Source organism: Vidua macroura, chromosome 11, assembly GCF_024509145.1.
Source record: "Vidua macroura isolate BioBank_ID:100142 chromosome 11, ASM2450914v1, whole genome shotgun sequence".
NCBI classification, from domain to species: Eukaryota; Metazoa; Chordata; class Aves; order Passeriformes; family Viduidae; genus Vidua; species Vidua macroura.
Genome location: NC_071581.1, coordinates 15017828 through 15042102, shown reverse-complemented (window position 1 = coordinate 15042102; position 24275 = coordinate 15017828). Strand labels below are relative to the sequence as shown.

The window sequence follows — 24275 nt, the reverse complement described above, 5'->3', positions numbered from 1 at the left end:
GCCCGGCGCAGCGCAGCGGAGCGGGGCGCGCCGCCCCCGCCGCCCCCACCGCCCATGGGCCGCAGCTGATCCGCGCCCGGCTCCCGGCCGCGCCCCGGGCACCAGCGAGGCGGGCGGAGCGACCCTGCCGGCGTCCACCCCCCTTCCCCCGCCGCTCCCTCCCCGCTCCGCGGCCCCGGAGCCCTCGGCGGCCTCCGCCGAGGGTGACGGCGGTGGCGGCGGCGGACTCGGGGCGCCCTCGCCCCTGCGGGCCCGGCGGGGGGAGGATGCCTGGGGCGGGGATGGGTTTTCGCCCGTAGCTCCCCGCGCCCCCCCGCTTCCTTCCGCCCCCTCTCGCCTCCCAGCGGGGGCGGCGCGGCCCCGTTCCCCGCGGGGGGCTGTCGCTCGGCTCCCTCCGGCCCGGCGGTGCCCACATGGGGGGCAAGCAGAGCACGGCGACCCGTTCGCGGGGCCCCTTCCCGGGGGTGTCGACGGATGACAGCGCCGTGCCGCCGCCGGGAGGAGGGGGGGGGGCCGCCCCCCTTCGGCCATTACCGGGCGGGCGGCGGCGGCGGCGCGATGGGGCTGCGCAGCCGCTCCGTCAGCTCGGTGGCCGGGATGGGCATGGACCCGGCGGCGGCCGGCGCCGTCCCCTTCGGGCTGTACGCGGCGGCCGCACGGGCGGCGGGGGAGGCCGAGCGGGCCCCGGGCGGCGGCGGCGGCGGTCCGGGCTCCGACTCCACGTACGCCCATGGCAACGGTTTCCAGGAGACGGGAGGCGGTCACCATAGAGACGGGATGCTGTACCTGGGCGCCAGGGCCTCGCTGGCCGACGCGCTGCCCCTTCACATCGCACCGCGGTGGTTCAGCTCGCACAGCGGTGAGTGCCGGCTCCCCGAAGCTTTCCCTCGGCTTCCCCTCCCTCCGTGGGTGCTCGGGGGCGGCGGTGGGCGCGGTTCAGCCGGGAAGGGGGAGCTGACCCCCTCTTGGACCCCCATCCCCATCCCCTCCCTGGCACAGACAAGTGGGTGCGTGCTGGAGCTGGCATCTGTGTCAAGGTCAAGGGAGGAAGGGGCTGTGAAGGGAGGAAGCTTTCTAGATAGAAGGGAGGTGTTTTGGCTCTAGGATATGAAGCAGTGGATGTGGCACCCCCATCCCATCCTCCCTTGACTTGGGGGATAGTGGTCTTGAGGGTGCTGTAGCTCAAGACCTTGGGTTTTGCAACCAGGCTGAGCACCTTGTGTCTGCTGAAGGTGTGTGAGGGCTGCCAGTCAGGTGTAGCAGTTCCCAGCCTTAGAAACTGGGAAAGAAGCAGAGGAAGCCTTTGAAAGCAAGGTGTAGGGATCTTTTTTTTTTTTTTTTTCCTTTGTTTTGTCTGATAAAGGGCCAGGGAAGGGCCAAAGTGGGTTTTCTCTTTCAAGCCAGCTGGCAGTGTTGTGTTGCTTAGGAGGAAGCAGAGGAGGAACTGCCTGCCTCTTTGACAGGGCTGGGGAGCCAGCTGGGCTCTCTTGCAGGAAACGTGTCAGGCTATGGGAAGGGGCAAGATTACCCCCTTCACCCTCCTGGCTGGACACTTCCATGTGTCCTGGTGTCTGGAGAGGAGCTCTTGCTGACGAGCAAGGCTGTGTCACTGACCTAGTTTTGGCTGGTTACAGGGAACGAGGTGGGAGGTCCTCCCTTCCCCTCCTGGCTGGAGGGGAAGTCATTTCAGGGATGTCTCCTTGTATTTCCTGGAATAGTCTGGGATTTCTCTCCCACCCGTCCCCCTCGCAAACGCTGTGTTCTCCTTGTGTGACGTGGTCTGGGAATTTCATAATATGCCTTGGGACAATGCCTCATTTTCAGGAAGGCCTGAGACTGAAGCAGTGGATAAGAACAAAGTGCAAGAAGAGTCTCGTGGGGCCCATTTTCGTACTTCTTGGGGAAAAAAAAAATCTTGGAATTTTTTTCCCTTTGCCCAGTCTCCAGGGGCTGCTCTGTTAGATGGAAGCTGTGTGTCTTGCATTACATCCTCAGAATGTCCCAGGTCTGATTCCTATTGATCTGGATAAGCCAGGCGCTTGCCATCCTCCCTGGCAGATGGAGAGGCCTGGCATGTGGCACCAGCTTTGAGACCAAGTGCTCCTGCAAACTTTCTTGCTCCATGACCTTGCACAGACTGTGCTGCTGCTTTGTTTTCTAAATGTAGAGAGAGATGAAGGCACAGCATCCTTCCAGGTATTCCACAAGCTTCTGTGGGAATGAGGGCCATGGGGGCTTCTGCTGCCTCTGGCTCTGGAGCGAGGAGGGTCTCATTACAGAAACACCCTGCAGCTCACAATGGTTGGTCAGAGAGTATCAGTTACATTTTAAACTGCAATGCTGAGGGGCAAAAACCTGTTCAGGAAAAAAAAAAACAGCTGCAAAATGGAGTAAGCTGTTTTTCAGCCACTTGATTGAGTTAGTGCAGTGCTGCGAAGTTAAACACGGTGCCCTTGAAAGATTGCAGCGTGAGCTGTGGGAAGTGCTGCAAGAACTGGGTTTCTCTGGTGCCTCTTTTGGGGCCCTCTGAGAGCATTTGAGCTGAGCTGAAGCGTGCGCGGGCAGCAGCGAGAGCTGTTCCATCTGTACCAAAGCCTCTCCCGGTGGTGGTTCTTTGTTGCTAATTAATAGCAAAAGGAGTGGAGGATGCTTAAAACCCCTTTTGAAAACTTGTCAGAGCTCATTTAACTTTTGCACTCTTCTTCTCTTAGTGTAAGAAGTTAATGAAGGATTTGGAGACTGCAGGGAAGGGGGGAAGTAAGCCACCGCAAGATTGCTGAAATTCCTGTTAAACTCCCGTTGCAGCTGGTTAACCTCCAGCAGGGCAGTCAGGAGCTGCTTGCATCTTCCCCCCTGCCTCCCCATCGACCTGCTCCTCTTGTGGTGCTGAGCCACTCCATTAGCCACTGGAAAGTGCTGAAGCAGCAGTGCTCTGGTAAATGGAGAGGAGCTTTGACATTGCTGCGCGTGACTGTCCCAGCTCCCTTTGAAGGATGACTCGAGGGTGGGGATGAGGGGACCCGCCGACATACCAAACCCACTCAGCATGAGGCATGGGATCTCTGGAATCTGCCTGAGCTGCTGTACTATAGAGGAGAGGAGCCCCCCAAACTCTGGATTATGGGGTTGGAGAGTGGATTCTTGCCCTGCCTGTCCCTTTATGGAGACCTGGATGCTGCCATTCTCTGCGTGTGGGTTGCATTCTTGTTTTTCTGGGAGCACTTGGGTTTGGGGGATGAGCTGGGAGCTCAAAGTTCAACCTGAGCTCTGTGGGGTCCTCAGTGGGACAGCGAGAAGCTCTGACTTGAGGGCAGTGATAAGGTGCTGTTGTTGCAGCAGAGTGCCTGTGATAACGGGAGCACACAGATAGTCTTGGTGCCTCGCTGCTTCTTATATCTGCCATGCAGAGTTTCTCTGCCTCTCCACTCTCTCGCGCTGTTTCATGGCTCATCAGGCCCCTCAGCAGGGACCCTGAGGAGTGAGCTGGGGCAGGCTGAGCTCTCTTCCCTGGTTGGTGTCACTCCTTCCCCTCTCTGCAGTTGAAGGCCTGCAGAAGAGCTAGGTGTGCCTGGGGAGGAAGAGAGGAGGATTGTGCTGAGGATTGTATAGAGGGAGGTTGCAAAGTAGTCCCCAAAGCCAATGAATGCTACAGCATCACTGTAAGGTGCTGTGCATGGGGCTGGTCAGTGACAAGAGCCCACTGCTGAATCCCTCTGGGCTCCACTATGGCTGCTGGGATGCCTGAATCAGAGGAGCAGTTAGATGCTGATGGCCTCTAGCCTGTCCAGGACGAGTGCAGGAGAGCTGCTGCTCTTGTGAACAGTGAAGCCTATGTATATCTTCCAAATGGGGTGGGCAAGGAGGTCTGACATTTATGGTGGAGCTTGTCCCTCCCTTCCTTTGAGTGGACAGCACCTCTGTGGATGAGTCCTGTTTCCTGATGGGGATTTTCCCAAGGCATGCCTGCCATATACACAAGCAATGTAACTGTTCTAGCACCACCTGAAACTGCTCTGGGATTCCCCTGTCTGCCCAGGGCTTCTGAGATCTATTTCTTGACCTCCATGAGTGGAAAAGACACATCTTGCACAACTTTGGAGTTTGCCTGTAGCACTTGACCTTGCCTCTGTAGGTTTATGACTATTTAGGAGTTCTCAGTAAAGCCAAGGCTAGCGAGAAGAAGGGAGAAAAGGGAGATGTGTGGTTTAGTGCTGCATGTCTCCAGCTTTGTGTGGTTCTCTTAGTATCTCTCACGTTATTCATCAGAGGATCTAAGGGAGTTTGCATAGGCTGTAAGTAGCTTAAAGTTTATCTGGAAATCCCACTCATCACCCAAAGCCCTTGAGTGTTTGAAGCTCTAATAAATCCATATCTCCTTGTCTGCTGGCTAGCCTAAGGAAACGCCTAGCTTATCCTCCTGTGCAGAGCCACCAGGAATGTCACAGGCTTTCTGTGCACTGACAAAGCAAGCTGTTTGTCCTGGATGTTGGTAGCACCAATGTCAGGAGGCCTTCTTTGCCAAATGAGCTGCTGTGTTCTCAGCAGCTCTTTCCTGGAGCAGGAGAGCCCAGCCTGAGGAAGATGGGAGGGTTTTTAGTGCAGAGATGGCAGCCAGGGTGCTGGGCTGAGTCCTTCTCCATGCACAGTTTAAGAGCAAAAAAAGGCTGGAAGTGCTCTTCAATCTGGCTCCAGAGTAATGGGGTGGGAAATAGGGGTTGTTTGTTGGAGGGTGAGCTGCAGGTGTGTGTGCACACCTATGTTGGGCAGCTCAGTCTCTGCAAGCTGGGAAGACGCCTTGCTGTGCTCTGACAGCTTTAAGTCCCGAGCTTTTTCTTGCTAGTGCCTGGCAATCCTTGCTCTTCAAATAGTCCTGCCATTGAAGTCGCTGCACCAGAATGAGAAGGCTGAATTGTGGCTTGCTAGTCAGCTGCTCTCAGCCCTGACTGTCCTGCCACCAACTTGTTACTAGTGTGTTCTGGCAGCCAAAATGGGCCCACCGTGTCCCATGGTGTATCAGGCACAACACTGCCAGCTGGTCAAGGGAGGTGATTGTCCTGCTCTGCACTGCTGTGGCCTCACTTCAGGTCTGGTGTGCAGATTTAGGTACCACAATACAAGAAGGATATAAAGCTGTGAGAGAGCATCCAGAGTTGGGACATGAAGATAGTGAAGGGTCTAGAGGGGAAGCCATATGAGGAGCAGCTGAGGTCACTTGGCTTGTTCTACCTGGGGAAGAGACTGAGGGCAGAGCTCATTGTGGGCTGCAGCTTCTACTGGAGGGTCAGCACCGATATCTGCTCTCTATGACCAGTGGCAGGATCCAAGGGAACATCATGGAGCTGTGCTAAGGGAGGTTTACATAGGATGTTAGGAAAAGTTTTTTCCCCCAAAGTGTGGTTGGGCACTGGAAGGCCCCCCAGAGAAGTGATCACAGCAGCAAATCTGACAGAGTTCAGAAAGTATTTGGACAAGGCTCTCAGTCACATGGTGTGATTCTTGGGGTTGTCCTGTTCAGAGCCAGGAGTTGGACTTGATGATCCTTGTGGTTCCCTTCCAACTGAATCTATGTTTCAACATGCAGACATCATATGTGCTTCCCTCCCCACTTCCAGCAGCTAGGCCAGGGGAAGGGCACCCCAAGGTCTGCATGAACTTGCCATTCTGAATCTATTTTTGCTAGTGGAAATTTCCAAAGATGACTGTCCTCAAACCATCTTTCTGTGGGTTTGGTGCTGGTAATGTCTGACAGCCGGGTCAAGCACCTGCATCACTGCCAGACCTGCGGATCATTTGGGAAGTGGGTGCAGAATCGGTCCTGATGACTCCCCACACTGGTGATGTTCAGCTGTTGGGCTCTCCAGGTCTGGAGCGGATGCTTTTCTACTTCTGCCTTCTCTGAGCCAGCTGCCAGGGCAGCATCCACCTGGGACAGGGGGAAGAGGCAGCAGCTACCTCAGAAGAGCAAAGTGCTGAACACCTGAAGATGGGAGACTCAAAGGCAGCTTTAATGCACACCAGAGCTGGAGATGAAGTTTAAGTACGTCAATGTTGGTGTTGTGCGTGAGAAGCCGGCGGTGGCGGCAGTTATCTTCAGTCTCCGCAGCGAGAGCGAGTGCAGGCTGTCTGTGCTGCCTTGCCTCCCCAGTGCCCTCTGAAATCCTGACTGCTTTCCTCAGGAATGAGGGCACTAATTCCTGTGCACATTAACTGGGCTCTCTGCTCTATAAACCTGTGCATAAATCAGCATAGGGTAGCTGGGTGCCCTCTCCCTCTTCCACACATTTATCTTCTAGAGATGCTGAGAATGATGCTCTCGTGCTCCTGGGCTGACCCACTTCCCAGCCAGGACTGTCTTCCCAGCCTGTGACGTAAGTTTATCCCATGCTGGTTTGTTTTGCTGAGATGTTTGTTCCGATGACTGGAATAACCGTAAAGGCTTCTCTTATTTATTAATGTGCTATTAAGGCTTCTCTCTCCTCTCTCTCGTTCACTGGCCGGAGGATCAATCAGATACAGACATCTTTGGTGGAGGAGCAGTATCAGGCTGGCGCCTGGCCAAGGCAGCCGCACAGAGTCATGGGAAAATGCTGCTAAATGCTGAAAATTAATTTCAAGAGAAGCGCAGGGAGGGAGAAAAGCCCACTTTGGAGGAGGAGGAAAAAAAAAAGCTTTTTTTTTTTCCCTTCCGATGTAATATCTCATGTGACAGATCAGACAGGCAGCAAAGGGCTCTTCAGATAAATTCCTTTGCAGGGACGAGCCTTGTGGTGCCCCAAGCAGATGGTGGGCAACCACGAGGTGCATTTCGTGGCATCTGCTGCTGGTACACCAAAACCCCAGATGTGCTGAGTGCTTGGTTTTGAGTAAATGTGACCTGGCTTTCTCCTGGTTCCCTTGAAAACTGAAATCATAAGAGCTTGGGAATGATGTGCATGAGCAGCCAAGTGATGCTGTAAAGCAGCAGGCCGATGCAGAGCACTTTGCCCATCTGCTTTGGCCTGGCTGTACATTGGGGTACAACAAGCCTCCCTCTGTAGGGACTCTGTAGGGACACCAATTTTTTTATTTCAGATAGAGCAAGACTAGTTAAAGCTGGGCCTTAAATGTCTTCCCTGCACCAGTTCCACCAGGCAGGTTTCAAATGCAGATGAACCCACTGGGGGCTTGAGTACCCCCCAGGGGTGCTCCTGCTGTCCCTTGCAGGTGCTGCATGGCTGAATGCTTTTGCTTAGTGCTTTTTGGTGGGAGGCTGTTGGAGGTGCAGCTTCAGGAAGCTCTGCTGCCTGGGGCCTCTTCTTGTGCTGCTGCACAGCATTTCCCGTGGGCAGAGCCCAGCTGTTGGCAGGTTTCCTGCCCTGCTGGGCTGCAGGCAGGGGAGGGGAGTGCCTGTGGTGGGGGACAGGGTCTGCTTCTCTCTTGTCATGGTTTAACTTTCCAGCCCACTGCAGGTCCGTATAATCTGGGATTTGAGGAAGGTGGAAGGAAAGGCCAGAGAAGCAGCAGGCAGATCTTCATGGCTGATTTCTGTGCTGCTGGCAGGGGGCTTGATACATTGGTGCTCCCTGGTGTGGTCCCTGTGCCTTCACACTGCCAGGTTTGTGCCATGTGCCGCCAGCTGAACCCGAGCAGATGCATCGCTCAGACCCAACGCCGGGTCTGTGGGCAGCTGGGGGTGTTCCATCCAGGGTGTATTTTGCCAGTGGGGACGGTACCTCACCATTGGAGAGGCTGTACTGCATCTCTGAGGTGAAGTTGATTCTTCTCTCCCCTCCTTCCCTATAGACCGGAGCTGGCCAGCATCAGCACCAGGTTGACCCTGGTGGTGTCATGGGCTGAATGAGCTTGGGAAATTTGTGACTCCCTGTGCTCCTGCACACTCATGTAGCTGTGGGGTTCCCATCAGTGGCATGAAATTAGACTGTGTGCCTTGGAACGGTCTTGTGGCACTTTGTAGAGAAGCAGAGAGATGCTGTAGAAATATTTACCTTTTTGCCAGTTTTAGCAACCCTAGCAGAAATTTCCCGGGGTTGTATATTCCCAGTTAGCACCCTTGGTTAATTGAGTTTATGTCAAGTTATGGCCATAGTTCCAGAGAGACTGTCACCTGCCAGGCACAGAAGAGGGGCTGGGAGAGATCCTGGTGAGGGAAGCACAGCAGCGCAGATGAAGAATGGAACTGAAAGCTGCTCAGAGCAGTTTCCTGGCCCAAGCAGGCAGGACGGCATGACAACAGTGGGTATTTTTAGAGGCCAGCTGCCTGCAACACAAGAGGGGGAAAGCAGCAGTCTGGCAGGAGAACTCAGTGATGCTGACCCTGTCCCACATCCCTGCCCAGCATTTTATTTCCTTCCAGGATGAGGCCACTGGCATTTCCATGTCCTCTGTGTCTCTTTGCCTGTTGCTGCCTCGAAAGACAGGTCTCTTCCTTCTCCCCCTAGCTTTCACCGTGGCTCAGATTTTCTCAGATCACAGCTCAGTGATTTGAGAGTGGTGCCAGGGGCTCTGCTCTTCACATCCTGGATGCTGCATTACAGCTTGAGGTGGTGGGCGTTTGGGGGATTGTTTTTTGGAGAAGCCTTTGTCACCAGTGAGGGGAGAAGCTGCAGTTTCTCCTGCAGCTGGGGTAATTGCTGGAGCTCTTCCTACAAGGCGATGGAGCTGCACTTCATCAGAAGCGCTGCAGGGGAGTTAGATCCACCTTTCAATCCATGCATCCAAGGTCTAGACAGCTGTAGCCAGGGAAAAGGAGGCGAGGTTGGCTCTAGGCAGATGGCCTAAGTTATTGTCTGCAGGGAGGTCGGGTCAGTATGGGCTGAGATCAGTTTTGCAGCCAACCCTCTGGTAAGCTGGTGCTGAGCAGGACAGGCTGAGGCTGAGCACCCTGCCTTGGCTGCCTCGGCATTTCAGGTCATCCCTGGTCAGATCTTGCTGCTTTGAAACAAATGTCCATTTGCTTATTTATTGTGCCCCTGATTTCACAGCCCTTGAAGTCTGTGCTCCCTGTAGATAGGTACAAAACAGGTGGCACCCTGCACCTAGTCCTGGGTGAATGTTTCACAGGAAGATGCTGCTTCACAAGGCCCTGCCCAGCTCTGGAAGTGGGGTTACACTCTGCTCCTCTGGGTGTTGCCTTTTGTGATGGGGAAGAGAGAGCTTCAAATCCCAAGCTGGGTTTTTTGTCATCTGCAGCCCCACTGTGTCCTTCCTCAGAAGGAGCCCTTTCCATGTTGGAGGTTGGCACATGTTGCAGCAAAAGGACAGAGAAGGTGGGGCACCTGGACAGGGTTGTTCTGCCTGTGGCACAGTGTGTATCCCCTCCTGCCTCCTCCAGCAGGATCCAGTGTGGGCAGACCCTGCCACTCTCTGAGGGGCTCATTCCTCTGAGGTGCTGTGCTTTGTGTTTCGGAGGGCTCCCGGAGCTGCAGAAAGCTGGCTCTGTCTGCCAGCCGCCTCCATGCTGCAAAGACAGCCGGGAAGCTCTGGAGTGCTGTACCCCCATCCTCAACATAGATCTTCCCCCCAAATCCCTAGCCTTTGGCTGTCAAAGGAGTGCTCATGCTGCCTGTCCAGGCAGCTTGGTGCCTTGGAGAATCCCTGCCCTTCTGCACCATGTACAACAAAGAAGAGTGATCACGCCCAGCTTTGCACCTGCTTTTTCCCCTTCCTGCTGTCTGGTAGCCTGGGGCATTCACTGGGGATCCCTCAGCAATCACAGTCTCTCCTGGGGAGCAGGGAGATGTTCTGTGCTATGCAGCCCTTCCTACCCCATGAGGGGCAGGTGAGATCAGGACTTGCTCTGCAACATGCTCCTCACTAAGATTTTTTTTTTTTCCAGTGGTGGAAAAATTTCACTTTTTTTTTTGTCTTTCTGCAGAAATAACCACTGTAAACTGGCCACAAGTGTTCCCTAGCCATGCACTGCTTGTGGGCGGGTGCAGCTCTGTGTGCCTTTTATGCTCTGTTTGCTGCCCACTACATAAAAATTGCCCTTTCTCTACCCCAAAAAGCAACATGTCATCCTTTCCACACACCCCAAGGGTTGGGGGTGTTGCACTGATGAAAAACAGCTGCCTCATTGATCCTGCCACCATGGCCCAGGCACAAAGACACCCTCCACTGTGGTCTTTATGCAGTGCTGCTGTGGAATGCCTCGGGAGGAAGTGTCCCAGGAGCTGTTTGGGATCACTCCTTGGCAGGAAGGGGTGCGTGGGTGCCATCAGTACTTGGCCATACTCCCAGCATCACAAAGCCAGGGCATGTCATCATGTGCCTCTGGAGTGTCCCATCATCCTCCCAAGAGATCATCTGAAGATGAGGCATGATGGAGCCTCGGCAGCATCAAAGCACAGGGTTTCTACTTTGGGAAAACCCAGGGGTCAGGAAACAAATCACCCCATGGGGTCAGATCCGGCTGGGTTTGGGAGTGGCTCAGGTCAGGCTTTGGTGTTTCAACCTTTCCAAAAGTGGGAATTCCTCTGGCAGCTCCTCAGTGCTGGAGCCTGGCAGTGGGGACTCCGTGGGTGCCTCCCCAGCGGATGTCTTAGTCAGAAATGACTCACCCCACCAGTCCCCACGTGACATTGCCTCGCTGCTCCCTCCCAGCCCTTGCCAAGCCAAAGTGCCAAACTCTCTCCCTTCCTGCTCTGATTTCCAAATTGCTGCATCCCACTGTGCTGCCAGAGGATCCCCTGTGCTCCTTCATTTCAACACCTGGGACCCCCTCATCACCCTGCTGGCTCTGTGCATCTTGCAAAAGATTGCTGCCCACAGCGAGGCTTTGGCTGGGCCTCCTCCTTCCTATGAGAAATACGTGGGAGGAAAAAAACAGGCATTCAGGCAAACCCTTTGGAAATTCCCAGGTGTGCCTGCAGGATCGTTGTCCTCTCTGGGCAGTGAATTTGAACACTTGAGCATCCCTTGAGAGGCGTGGAGGCAGCACCAGAGCATCCCTGCAGTTCTCCTGAGCCATGACATGGCCCCAGACCTATTTTGTGACTAGCAGGAGCCCTGGGTAAGCTTGTAACTTGGTAAATCTGAGCCCTGCAGCCTGACAGCAGGAGTTGGAGGTGTTAATGCCTTCGCTGGGCTACCACCCAGGACCCCTCTGCTTAACTTTGCTCTTCTCTGAGATGCTAAAATTAGCTTCGGGCTACACATCCTTATGAAACCTGTTCCCAGCAGCTGGGGGAGTGTTTCTGCAGTAAACTAGGACTTGCCAGAAGACAGGGTGACCCTGAGAAGTTGCCTTTTTCATCCAGGTCTGGGGGAACTGATCCTGCAGTATAGCCTGAGCTATATAAGGGCGAAGATCTCTGTCTTAGCATAGGTGCTTCTGTTGAAAAATTACAATTACAACCATGAAAGGGTCAATATTCAAACAATGTCAGGCAAGGAGGGTACTTGATGTCTAGACATCCTGTGACCATATAACCAGGCCTTTTTGCCCTCCTGCTTCCGAGTGTCTGTGGGCTGGGCTGGAGGTGTTTTGTAAGGCTTTGGTGTTTCCATCTGCTGAGAATCGATAGCTTAGGGTGCTCTGGAGCAAATGTTTCTGTGGGGTTCCCTGTCTTGTATCTCCTGCTCCTTTCCAACTCTCCAGCTTTCCTCAGCCCCAGAATTGCAATCTGTTCCCCTTCTTCCTATCCTCCCCCACCACCTCCATAAGAACCCAACTGGCTAAGAAAGAAATAGCTCTGCCTCCTGGCTTGCAGCAAGCTAGCCTTGGGCTTCTGTGATGTAGTGTCACCCAGCCCCTCTGCTCTCTGTCCTGCATCTCTCTGACCCCAGTGGCTTCCCTACATCCCACTTGAAGCACTAATGCCTTGTCCTTGCTGCTACATCTCCTTTGTGGCTTGAGTCAGGTGGGAGTGGACAGAGGCGTCTCCGAAACACAATGCCTGGAGCATTAGGATTGTGCTGCCCTTGGCCAGCTTCATGTTCCGTGGCACATCCCCGCCACCCTTGGCTGGTGTGTGGCTGACCTGACAGCAGACAGCTGCCATGTGTGGCCTGTGCCAGGAGCTACTGCACACCAGGGACGACTTTTCTTAGACCTTGGAAAACCTGGCCTTGCACAGAGGTAGCTTCTTTTTGGGGTGCTGCTTTCATATTACAAACATTTATTTTCTCCCTTCTCAGCAAGCTGAACTGACTCAATCAGCAAGGAAATGGTGGGGTGGGATGGGATGGGGATGGAGCAAGACCATCTCTCTGCCACGGCAGCAGAAATGGCTGAGTTACTTTCCAAGCACTGCCATCCTGAGATGTCCCATCCAAGCCACATCCCCTGCTTGGCTGATCATCTGGGGCTGGTTCACTGGCATCCCCCAGGCCTGCCTCCCTTCCATCTCCAGGAAGGTGTGATATCTTATTTCCACCCTGGACCCATCCTTTATGCTCTCCAGCCTCTCTGCAGCCTTGAATGAGGAGGAAGGACGCTCGCTTTTTCAAAGCTGACAAATGAGGCAGCTTAAGTGCTTTACTCCTTCCTGCCTACGTGTCCCCGCTCGTGTCAGCCCTTGTGCTGCACAATAGCCCAGCACCATCGTGCAGTTCACCCGGTGCCTTGAGTCCTGCTGGGGCAGCAGGGCTGCCTTGGACTTTGGCTGCTGCCTCTGCCCATGCAGCTGATGCCACTTCCTTCTGCAGGGGCAGGTGGATCCTGGTCTGCTTCTGCTGGGTGCCTGCCTCCTGCAGCATCACCCAACTGCATCGCTGAGGCTGGTAGAGCATAACTTCCATGGTGGGTTTCTACTCATGAGGGGACACTCATGGAGTGCTCAGCTGCCAGGTCCCTGTTGTGCCCCACTGCTGGAGAGGTGCTCTGTGCATCCATGTGCCATCTCCAATGTGCCGCTCAGTGACCGTCGCTTTAAAAAAATGAGGCTGCTTTAAATCCATAGGGAATTTATTTTCTAGATGTTGGGTCTGAATATCTTGGCTCTTCAGATTTCCTTCACTTGGCTGGCACAGAGGATAACTCCTCCCTGATCCCTTCTTCCCTCCTGGGGCTGTGCTGGAGCCCTCAAGGGGTAAGGGGTAAGGAGGACTTTGCCTCACCCAGTCCCACATGCTTCGGACTGACCAACTGGTCCTTCAGTCTTTCCCTCCTCTTGAGTCATTAGTCTAGGTTTTTCCAAGATGATCCATGTATTTCAGCTTCCACATGGTGCTGGTTCAGCTGGCAGTGTTAGGGAAGCCATGGTGGAAGGTGGAATGCTCATGGTTTACTCAGCAAGGAGGAGGCACCACGGCTACATGCTTGGACCAAATATTGTCTGGTTTTATCTCATGTCTGGACGCATCCTCACCTGGTATAAGCCAGCTCCCTTGGCTGAGAGCCCAGGATGCTCTCTAGAGACATGGAGATGGGCTTTGCAGCTGAGGTTTCCACATCTTCCATGATCATCAGGCAGCCTGGAGCCTACCCAAGCTCCCTGGTTCTCCAGGTGTCCTGTGGGGTGGCTGGGCACCAGAGAAGGAATCCCTCCTGGGTCGGGCACGTTTTGGGGAGTTCGCGTTGCCACTCCCACTCGCAGGGCTCCTGGTTTATCCCATGGCAGTAGTGGAAGACTGGGCAGCCAAGGATCCAGTTGGTGAATGCTGTGTGGGGTCAGTTGCTGGCGTTGTGCCTGGGCTGCTCCTTCCTCCTGCCTTCAGGGCACATCATCCCCACCAGTGTGTTCCTCCCACTGCTGGAGGTGCTGTGCAGCGGAAAAGCTGCTGCTCTCCATGTTTCAGCCACCTGCCAGTAACAGAGCCACGGTGTCCTACTGCCAGGGCTACTCCTGGTGGCACTGTGGCCTGTAAGCAGTCTGCCTGGAGGCACACCCAGCAGGAGGAGGGTTTGGCAGGTGAAGGTAGACATAGCACATGCCTTTCCCTAGGATCTGGGACAGGCTTGCAGCTCCTGTGGACATGGTCTCACCCCCCCACCCCCCAAAGGGAGCAGCCACTTTACTCTCAGGACATGGTGTGGTTGACCCTGTTGTACTGCTCAGTAGACACAAGTGATGGGAATTTCCTATCCCAGCTCCAAAATTAGCTCTGTTTGGGATACTTGGAAATGGGTTGGAAAGGTGTCTCAATCCTCCCACCATCACTAAATTCCTTGCAGTTCTGTGGCAGTGCTTTTGGCACTGTGAGGGTTAAACACCAGGCTTTTTCAGCATTCATAGGACTGGGTGGAGATTTTCAGAGGTTCCCAGCTCTGCTTTGCCCAACTCTCTAAAATTAACCATGTAACCTTCCTAAAAATACTCAGAGGGTAGTAGCCTCTGGAGAGCACCAGCGCCACTTGCTCCTGGTTTCTAGACCAAGCCATTGGAGAGATTAGATCACCTGCCAGCCTACGTCTCACAGCCCTGGAAAGCCCTTGGCTTTCTCAAAGTCTCCTGCAAGGTACAAGAGTCCAGGTCTTGACCTGAACCTGCCTTTCCAGACCAGCCCCCTTCCTGCAGCACCCTCCTCTTCTTCACTTACTCTTGTTGGGAGCTGGTACCTACCCACACATTTCTGTATGAGGTGACAGTGCCAGCTTCAGGTTTAATGTGCCGTGGGCAGGAGCATCACCAGATGCCTTGGAAGGGAGGAAGTGTCCATGGCCTTTCCCTGGAGCAACCCCTAGGCCTCCCCAATGAGTGTGGGAGGCCCAGGCAAGGAGGAATAGCTGGGCCCTTCCTCTCTTTTTTTTTTAGGCATGTGGGAGGAGGACGTAAAGGGCTTGAGGAGGAGGGAGGGAGCTGAATTTTCCATGAGCAGCTGTCAAAATGTAATCTCCTGCGTTGCTCCGGCTGGCAGCTTAGGCAGGATAAATTAACGGGGATTTCGGGGAATGTGGAAAATACCATGGCCTGGAGGGGGCTGCCCATGTGGAGAGCAGCTCTTTCATCCTCAGGACAGACTCCTTCCTGAACTGTGAAGGGATATTCCAAAGCACTGGGCTTGGTGCCTGCTGCTGTTTGGTGCTGGCTATCCCCTGGCCTCGCTGTTTCTCTGCCTATCACCTTCACCCAAAGGTCACCTGGAGAAGGAGTGAGGGAGTTCACCTCTGCCTCCTCTTTCCCACTGGTGGTGGGCTCCTGTGCCTGCCATGAAGGGAAACACAAGCAGTTGCTTTTGTAATGTCAAGTATTTATGCCGACAGCTGGGGTGCAGGGCAGCCCCCTGCCCTGGGGGCCTTTCCACACCAGCTCCTCACTCCTGCTCAAACTTGAAAATTTACGCAACTGCATATTCATCTTTCTTTTTCCCCCCACCCCTCCATCTTGTGAAATTCAGAGCCAGAAAAGTGTGTGTGTGCTTCTGTACTTGGCTCAGCCCCCAGACCTGTCTGGCTGGAGGATGCCACATACGTGCTGGGGCTTGATCCTGGGCCTCTCCGTCTGCCCAATGTCCCCACGTCCTTGCCATGGGGCTGTGGTGGTGTCAGGAGTCCCAGTGCCCCAGCCAGCTGCCCAGGAGCAGTGAGGAGCATGAGGAGTGTTCATGCCAGCTATTTATAACTGTGCTAAAGCTATCCCAGCTAGCAAATAGGCCTGGAGATACAGCAACAGCCGCTTGCTGGAGCCTGCAGAGGACTCTGCTCCTTGCCTGGCCCTGCTGCTTTGCTGGCAACCGTGCCCTGGCAGCCACAGACCAGGCAGTTTCATCTGGGGCCTTTTCCCTTTACATTGGTTGCACGTCTCATAGGATCCCTTCGGGTGCTGCCGGAGCTGGCAGATCTGGGACAGCTGTTTAAAATAACACATTGGCACAGAAAAGTGGGGACCAGAGGAAACGAGGTCTGCCCACACACAGCACAGGGAACAGTACGGAACCTCTACAAATGCTGTGCCCTGACACAGAGGTTGCAGACAAAATGCCTTTTCCAAAGGGAGCCCTTCACAGCCGTTCCAGGGACTTGCTGCTGGAAGCAGTGCCCAGAGCTCCCCGGCAGGGACGGGCGCCTGTGGCGCTGGCAGACCATCCGCGCCAGGCGGGAGCAGTTCAGGCGGGGACAGGGGCAGGCGGGCTGCCAGGGGAGCCGGGCACCGGGAGGGTGTCTCGCAAGGGGAGGCCAGTTGGGTCTTGCAGCAGGCAGCCTGGGAGGCTATCTGAGCTATCCGCGCTATAAATACACAGGGCGGGTAAACACTTGGGAGGAGGAAAAAAACAGCTACTTCAGCTAATGGGCACGGCTGCCACATGGTATAAATCGGTCAGGAGTAAAATTAGGCTGGAGAGTTGAAGGCAGATCGGTGCTGCTGCCCACGAGGCCCCGGCTGCGGCACTGCCCTATCGCCTGAGGCTTAGTGCATTTGGGGCTGGACTCGGAGCAGACACCCTGTGGCTCAGCCAGGCTGGGGCAGGGATGTGTTCCCAGCGTGGCAATGCTGCAGGCCAGCAGGACACCCCAATGGAGGACCGCTGGACTTGAGGGCTCCTTCTTTTAGCAGGTCCTTTTAGAGCCAGTCCCATACCATCCATGGTGCTCATCCTTGCTTCACCCTCCTGGGAAATAATGACACTCTGAGGGGCAGGATCCAAGGACCTGGGAAGTAAAGTATTTATCACTGCTACTAATGAGCACTGGAGTGTTGAGAAGTTACAGGGGCTGTTTGCACAGCAGAGGTCTGAGCTGCCTCTCCTTAAAGCCACCCTGTACTTTGTCTCTTACAAGAAGCCAAAAAAAATGCCCTGTCCACATCCATGTGGTGGCAAACAAGAGTCTGATTCATCCTTAGATAATTTGTGTACATTCTTTTTCTTTTCATTCCTGAGCAGCCTTTGCATATATATGAAGAAAGCTCTTAAGCGGCACTGCAGTCAAACCTGATCTGCTTTTAGAAGGCAGATCCTTAAATTACCCTCTCCCTCTCTGCAGGCAGGGAATTGCTGGATATTCTGGTGCAAACCCGTGGTGGTGGCACGCGCCTGTTCAGCTTGAGCTGCGCTGCTCTGCTGGGCAGTGACAAACCTCGTGGCCTTGAGCTGGCTGCAGTGGAAGGGCAGGGAGACCCAGATGGGTGACCTACAGGGCTGCTTGGGGTTCTGCTCCTTGTGAGTTTGGGGCTTACAAACTGCATTTGGGGCAGCCTCACTCAGTGGGGCTAGGGACAATGCCGTGGTGGTCTGCATGGCTCGAGCAGGTGATGACGCTGGTGTGACACCCTGGCACCACCCCAAGCAAGGTCACAGAGCAGATCTGGGCATACCATCCAGCTTCATCCAAGAACCCAAATCACCAGGCAGGGCCAAGGTCAAGCTGGCTCATCAGCCTGCAGTGTCCCCCTGGTTCTGGGGAGGCAGGCTGGCATCAGAGGGGTGAGCACCCACTTCACTCCTGTGAAAAGCTGGACAAAGCATCCACTTGTGTTTGAGGCTCCAATCTGTCAGTCCTGTGCTGCAGCCATAGGAAAAAACTCCTTCCTTGCAGCTTTTCTGGCTCAGCCATGTGGTGCTGAGCTCTGGCAGCAGGGACAGCACTGTCCAGGCACAAGGATGTGCCCATGCACTGCCAGTGGCTGGGTGCTGCGTGCCCCAGGCTGTTGCTCGCCCTTTAAGGCCTGGCAGCAGCTGATGGCCACGTGTGCACTGCCTTGGCACGCTCTCCGTGCCCTCTGCGCGGCGGGCACGGGGACGGCCAGCGCACCAGCTCGTCGGCTGTCCCCTGTTCGGTGGCTGTCCCCCACGCTGGTGGCTGCTGGTGGCTGGCACAGGATGAGTGGGTGCCCAGTGGGTGCTGTGTGGGGTGAGGGTCACCATGCAGGCAGCAGGTGAGGGGCTGCCCGCTGCCGTGCCCCACCATGGCCCCAGGGATTCCCCAGAATGCAGGGTGGATGGCTCCTTCTGCCCTCACTAAGGGCTCATCTCTCTGCTCTCCTTCCAGGTTTCAAGTGCCCCATTTGCTCCAAGTCTGTGGCTTCTGACGAGATGGAAATGCACTTTATCATGTGTCTGAGCAAACCTCGCCTCTCCTACAACGGTAAGAGCCAGGTTGTGTGGGGGACACGGTGTCCTGCCACCCTGGGATGGCTCCGGGCAGGCTGAAGAGACATTTGCTGCAGACAGGCAGCTTGGCTGGGCTTCCCAGGAGGGCTGTGGATGGTGCTGCTCCACTCTGCTCCACTCTGCTCTGTCATGGCTCAAGCCTGCTCCTTTTGCTTTCAGGCTCCTTTGTAGCACAGCCCCCTACCCCAAGGGGCCTCCCTCCCCTCCCCTCCATGCCAGAGGGAGCCCTGCTGGCACATGTCCTCCAGGGCTGGCCCCCAAAGGGTCCTTGCCTTCCTCCCCTCTTTGCTGGCCTTGAGCACTGGGCTGCAAGCTCTGGCATCTCCCACATCTCTCCTGACCACTAGTGTGGGAGTAAGGCTCACCCCCTACTGGTTGGTGATTTTTTGGAAGGTGGGGGTAAGGGTTGTGTTCACTCCAGATGCCCCAGACCCATGTTCCTCCCGTGCCTCCACATGAGCCTCCTACCAGTGTTTCCCAGCACTGTTGCCATTCCACCCCATCCCGGCTGCCCCCGCAGCAGTGACCCTGGGCTCCACTCCATCCTAGGGAGGGGAATGCTCTGGTGGTCCCTGTCTCACTGCTGCCCCGTCCTCCCCTCCCAGATGACGTGCTGACCAAGGACGCCGGCGAGTGCGTGATCTGCCTGGAGGAGCTGCTGCAGGGGGACACGATAGCCAGGCTGCCCTGCCTCTGCATTTATCACAAAAGGTACCATGAGGGGACAGTCAGGCGAGTGGCAAGGGGACAGGCAGGGACACTGAGGCTCAGCAGCATGGTGGTAACATGCTCTCCTCTTGCAGCTGTATAGACTCATGGTTTGAAGTGAACAGATCTTGCCCAGAGCATCCTTCTGATTGACCCGCCGAGCGTGCTTGCTGACTTCTCTCTAAGGTGAGCCTGTGGTGGGCTGCTCAGAAGGGATGTTGCCATGCTGGGTTTAAATCCAGGGCTGGAAGAGGAGGACAGGGTGGGATAGGGTAGGACGTGACAGCTGGGGCTCCTGCTCCTCACCCGGGATGGTCTCTCTCTGCCTTTGCAGGGCACCTTGCTATACCTGCTGTACCTCCTCTCCCCGTCCCCCCTGCCCCGCCTGGAGTTTTGGGCTGACTTTAAATTCCTCGAGAAGACAAAAATAAAACCCAGAAACTTGAATCCACTTGGGACAACGGCGCAGTTTTTATTTTATTTTATTATTTTTATTTGTTCTGTTGTTTTTCTGCCTTTTTGTTTTGTTTTTTATTTTAATTTAAAAGACTTAAAACAAAAAGAAACATCCAGGAGATGACAGTGTGAGAAAAGCGGAGCGACCTGCTCTCCCCTCCACAGCCGCTGGTCACCAGGAGAGCTCTGCCTGCCAGGGAGGCCCCGGGGACGCCCTCGGCCGAAACCCTGCCATGATGTTTGGCTTTTCTCCCCGAACCGAAAGGGGAAAGCTGCCGGGGGACAGCCGGCCAAACGGAGCACGCGGCATTTCTCACCGGCAACCCCCCCACCTCCCACCCGGACTCGCCCGGGGGCTCTGCTCGGTTTTTTTGCACTGACTAAACGAGAAATTCCTCCTCTCCCATCTCCCTTTTGGAGATCTCCACCCCGGGCCCCGGCAGCGTTGAGATGGGGACTCTGCCCCACGCCGGGAGCGGGGCCACTGCTCCCCCCTGCTGAGTTGCAGGGGTACGTCTTTCAAGTGTTTACAATGAGAAAAAAAAAAGGAAAAAAAGGAAAAAAAAAAAGAAGAAAAAAAGAGAAAATGGACAAAAAAAAACCAAACAACAAACCACAACTGAAGCTTCGTGTTGACTGGCGTGTTCTTCAATTTGAGCTTCCCTGCCCCGGTGATGTTTACAGACTGGTCACTCTTTAACTCAGCTATAACCACTCAGAGACTGGAGAGCTGCAGCATCCCCGCCGCCCTTCCTGTGCCCCCTCGCCGGGCTCCTCTTGCCAAAACCGCCTCCCCTCTTTCTTTTCCATCGGCTTTGAGTTGGACCCTTTTGAGGAGGGTATGGGGAAGGCCCCAGTGGCCCCCCGGATGCCCCCAGCCACCCCTAGTCACAGGGGTGGCTTTGCTGGAGGTGCCAAGATGGTGTCATTTCATGGCAATGACCCCCCTCGCCCATCCCCGTCCCCTCCTGGCGCGGCGGGCGCGTTTTCGTTGGTGAGACCTCCCCTGCCGGTGGCCGTGCCCCTGCGGGAAACCTTTCTGTATTTATATATTAAAAAAAAAAAAAGGGGGAAAAAAAGAGTTCAGAGCTTGGGGGGAGCTTCCTTCATTAGTCAAGGTGTTTTGATATGGTATTAAAACAATGTTCAATAAAACATTCACTGTTATTTTATTTCACTGGCTTTCTTGGTGAAGCATATGATGCCAGTGGGGTGCTGGAGCCCCCCACCCACACCAGTTCCCCTTCTCTGTGCCTGCCATGTGGGGATGACCACAGTAGTGCTCAGCAGGTCCCAGAGAGCTCCCACCTGGCACCAGCAGCACTGCAGCTCAGGGGAAGTGGCTGAGGTGGGACCCTGACGATGCCCTGCCCTGTGTGTGCTGTCTGGGACAGGGCCCTCCTGGGAAGGGGCTGGGGGGTCCTATCCCCCTAAAGAACTTTGCAGCACATGGATAGTGTGAGTCCAAAGGGTTTATTGGGGGTTTGAGGATCCCTGATCCCCAGAAGTAGGGATGGGGGGATTTGTAGGGACACACATAGTGGCACTGCAGGGCAGCATGGCCGCCCTGGCCTTGACTCCAGGGGCTGAGGCTCCCCAGTGCCAGCTCAGTGCTGGTGCTCCCCCTCAGAGCACCTTGCCGGGGTTCATGAGGTTGTGGGGGTCGAGTGCAGCCTTGATGGAGCGCAGGGTGTCCAGGCCCTCCTGGCCCAGCTCCTCCTGCAGCAGTGCCCGCTTGCCCAGCCCCACGCCGTGCTCCCCGGTGCAGGTGCCCCCTGCTGCCAGTGCCCGCCTGTGGGACAGGGAGGAACAGGAGATGGGGACGTCTGTCCATCCAGCCCCGGCCCCCCAGAGCACCCTGGCCCCACCTGCCCAGGCGCTGGGTGAAGGCGTGGATGCGCTGGGCCTCCTCCGGGTCCTGGGAGTTGAAGACAAGGATGCAGTGGAAGTTGCCATCACCCACATGTCCCACCATGGGTCCTGCAAGTCCATGGGTCAGATGGGGTGTGGCATGGAGGATGGTGGCCCCCCAACCCCCTCTGTCCCAGGGGGCTGTGCCCCTGCTGACCAGTGAGGCTGGAGGCCTGCAGGTCCTGCTTGGTCTCCACCACCACGTCAGGCAGGCGGGAGATGGGCACACAGACGTCCGTGGAGTAGCCCTGGGCCAGGGAGGGCAGAGCTGTGGCACTCAGAGCACCATGGGTGCTGCTGCCATCATCCCCATGTTTGTGCCTCACCTGGCAGCCGGGCCGCAGGGCCAGAGCAGCGTACCAGGCATTGTGGCGCATGGACCAGAGCTGCTCGCGCTCCTCCAGCCCCTCCGCCCAGGCCAGGCTGGAGCCGCCATTCTGTCGCACGATCTCCTCTGATGGTTACCAGGAGCTCTGGGATACCATCCACGGCACCACCAGGCACCCAGCCCTTACCCAGGACCTCTAGTGCCCATCCTGGGCACCCATCCCACACCCTGGAATACTCCTGGTCCCCCTGTCCCTTGTCCCTGGGTCCCTGTACCACACGGTGACACCCATAGTCCCCCCTGTCCCATGTTCATGAGCCCCTCAGCAGATCCCTAGAGCACACACCCATCCCTCACCCTAGTGTCTTCCTGGTCCCCATCCCAAGCATCCATTGCTGGTCCCCTCTCCCTGGTCCTGGGCACCTATGCCTCTCCTCAGGACACCCCTGATCTCCCATCCCCTTTCCATAGGAAGCCATCCATGACTCCAGGCCCCCAGTTCTAGGCCCTGGTCACTTGTCTCTCATCGTGATGACCTCAAGGTCTCCAGTTCCCACCCAGACCAGGACACCCATTCCTCACCCCAGGACATGCCTGGTCCCACTGATCCATGTCCTGGATATCCATCACTCACCCCAGTGCTACCTCGTGGCCCCCCAGCACCATGCTTCACTTTTGAACACTCTGATCCCCTTGTCCCTGGGCACCCATCTCTCATCCCTGGGTGTCCATCATGGCTCCCAGCCCCAGACACTCTCTCCTCCTCCCTATTCCAAGCCATACCCATCTGCTGCTGTTGCTCAGCCAGGCTACGCCGGGAGCCGTGCAGCTCCAGGAGGAGCGTGGCTGCCACTGGCAGCCCCATCCTACTGAAGCGGCCGCAGGCATCTGCCATCACCTCATCCAGGAACTCTGGGTGGGAGGAGGCCGTGTTGAGCTCCAGCACTGGCACCTGGACCCCCAGTCCCACCTCTGGCTGCGGGCACTCACCGATACGGGCCACAGGCACGGCGGCCTGCAGCACCTGGACGGTGCAAGCCACAGCTGCCCCCACGCCGGGGAAGGAGGCGATGGTGACAGCAGTGGCCTCGGGCAGCGGGTGCAGGCGCAGCGTGGCCTGAGTCAGGAAGCCCAGGGTGCCCTCAGAGCCCACGAAGAGCGAGGTCAGGTCGTAGCCGGCCGCCCGCTTCCTGCACAGAGCCGGTGAGCGGGCACCCACGTGGCACATGGCCAGCCCAGCGCAGCCCCCCAGCCTCCCAGCGCCCACCTGGGCTGGCGCCCGGGGCCGGCGGTGTGGAGCAGGCGCCCATCCGGCAGCACCACGCGCAGATTGAGCACGTTGGGGCGCATGGTGCCGTAGCGCACCGCGTTGGTGCCCGAGGCACCTGTGGCCGCCATGCCACACAGCGAGGCGTCCGCCCCAGGGTCTGCAAGCAGGGGATGGGCAGGGGAAGCAGGTGGGGAAGGTGTCCATTCCCACATGGACACCACTGTGACTCCAACTGCAGCAAAACTATGTGCATCCCCAAAAGCAATGGGGCCATGGCACATCCTTTCACATGGGCACCCCTGGGAGCACAGCATACCTGTGGAAACCACATCATCCCCAACCCCACAATGCCCAGGCTTAAAGGAATCCCCAGGTCCTCCAGTACTGTCACCCTCAGCCCCAAGACTCCCCCCACGCCCACGGTACCGACAGGGAACCAGAGCCCGGTGCCACGCAGGTGCTTATTGAGGGCCTTGCGGGTGACACCGGGCTCCACTGTCACCGAGAAGTCCTCGAGGCTCAGCTCTGCGATGGCGTCCATGCGGCTCAGGTCAAAGCAGACACCGCCCTGGCACAGGGGCACCTGAGAGTCTGGGCACGGCCGGGCACCGAGAGCCCCTGGGGGGTCAGAGGTGCCGGGGGAGCCGATACCTGCACGGCATTGACGCCTCCTTCCAGGCCGGTGCCAGTGCCGAAGGGCACCATGGGCACACGGCAGCGGTGACAGAGGGCTGCCAGCTCCTGCACCTGCCCCACCGCCTGGGGCCACACCACGACGTCCGGGGGGGCACAGCTGGGGGACAGGCAGCACCACTGACCAACTGACTTAACCACTTGACCCTCCCCATGGCCCCTTCCCCAGCCTGGGACTTGTCACAAGGCCCCTTCCCTTCCCCACGGCCCCTTGTCTCCCCAAATATTTCCCATCCTCGGACCCGGCCCCTCCCCTATGCCCCTTCCCCTTCCCATGGCTCTTGCCTTCCCCGCATCTCTTCCCTTCCCTAGGACCCTTCCCACGGCCCTTTCCCTCCCAGGGGTCCCAGCTCCAGGGGCACTCACGGGTGCATGGACTCATCGTGGCCGTGCTGCTCCCGCACCGCGGTGGCCGTGGAGACGTTGGGGGCCCCAACCACGGCCCTCAGGGCCTCCACGAAGTCAGGGGGCAGCGAGGGCTGCGGGGGGAACAACGGGCACGCGTCAGGGATGGGCCCTGGGGAGGGTCTGATCGCGGGCACGAGGCCAAGTGGCCGCGTCAGGACCTGAGTGGCCTTTGGAGCCCCGGGCCCACCTTGGAGCAGCAGCTGCGGCGCCTCGGAGCTGCCGCCAGCGCCAGCACCCTCCGCAGGGCCATGTTGCAACGGGACAAGAACGGGAACATGGGAACTGCACAGGACCGGGACATTGCCCTCCCCCGCAGCCTGTCTGTCTCTCCCCCACACTGACACCTTAAGGTGGCTCCAGCCACACGCCAGTGTGTCCCTGGCGGAGGGACCTGCCTCCCACCAGTGCCTCTGGTCATGTTCCCATGCTGTCCCCTGCCTGGGCGGAGTCACTGCATTCACCATGGCCCCCACCCTCAGGGTGTCCCCATGCCTGCTCAAGTATCCCCGC

At 56.7% G+C, this 24275-nt stretch overlaps 2 protein-coding genes across 3 annotated transcripts; one reads left to right on the top strand and one right to left on the bottom strand.

The window, feature by feature from the left end:
* Nucleotides 1-29: 29 nt before the first annotated feature.
* On the top strand, nucleotides 30-20327 carry ZNRF1 (zinc and ring finger 1). Its single transcript, XM_053987021.1, is given in 6 exon segments — nucleotides 30-515; nucleotides 517-859; nucleotides 17870-17965; nucleotides 18597-18702; nucleotides 18795-18885; nucleotides 19248-20327. Coding segments are annotated over 5 exon segments (705 nt in total). The 5' UTR covers nucleotides 30-413; the 3' UTR covers nucleotides 18853-18885; nucleotides 19248-20327.
* A 282-nt stretch (nucleotides 20328-20609) lies between these two features.
* On the bottom strand, nucleotides 20610-24267 carry LOC128812567 (probable D-lactate dehydrogenase, mitochondrial). Of its 2 annotated transcripts, none has more exons than XM_053987019.1 (11): nucleotides 24110-24267; nucleotides 23724-23836; nucleotides 23316-23457; nucleotides 23091-23232; nucleotides 22662-22821; nucleotides 22385-22584; nucleotides 22178-22306; nucleotides 21393-21520; nucleotides 21224-21314; nucleotides 21024-21135; nucleotides 20610-20947 (listed from the first exon to the last, which is right to left on the bottom strand). In XM_053987019.1, the coding sequence occupies exons 1-11, from the start codon at nucleotides 24227-24229 to the stop codon at nucleotides 20782-20784; spliced, it is 1503 nt and encodes a 500-aa protein (XP_053842994.1). In that variant the 5' UTR covers nucleotides 24230-24267; the 3' UTR covers nucleotides 20610-20781. The 2 variants fall into 2 exon arrangements, with proteins under 2 accessions (XP_053842994.1, XP_053842993.1); XM_053987018.1 differs by lacking the exon at nucleotides 24110-24267 and adding an exon at nucleotides 23953-24086.
* Nucleotides 24268-24275: the final 8 nt, after the last annotated feature.

Excerpts from the sequence above, each read along its gene's own strand:
- LOC128812567 (XM_053987019.1), bottom strand. The coding sequence starts at position 24,229 with ATGGTGAATGCAGTGACTCCGCCCAGGCAGGGGACAGCATGGGAACAT. Across the intron at positions 23,837-24,109 it reads GTGGCTGGAGCCACCTTAAG|CCCTCGCTGCCCCCTGACTT; the intron begins GTGTCAGTGTGG and ends TTCCCCCCGCAG. Across the intron at positions 22,585-22,661 it reads GGCCCCGGGCGCCAGCCCAG|GAAGCGGGCGGCCGGCTACG; the intron begins GTGGGCGCTGGG and ends GGCTCTGTGCAG.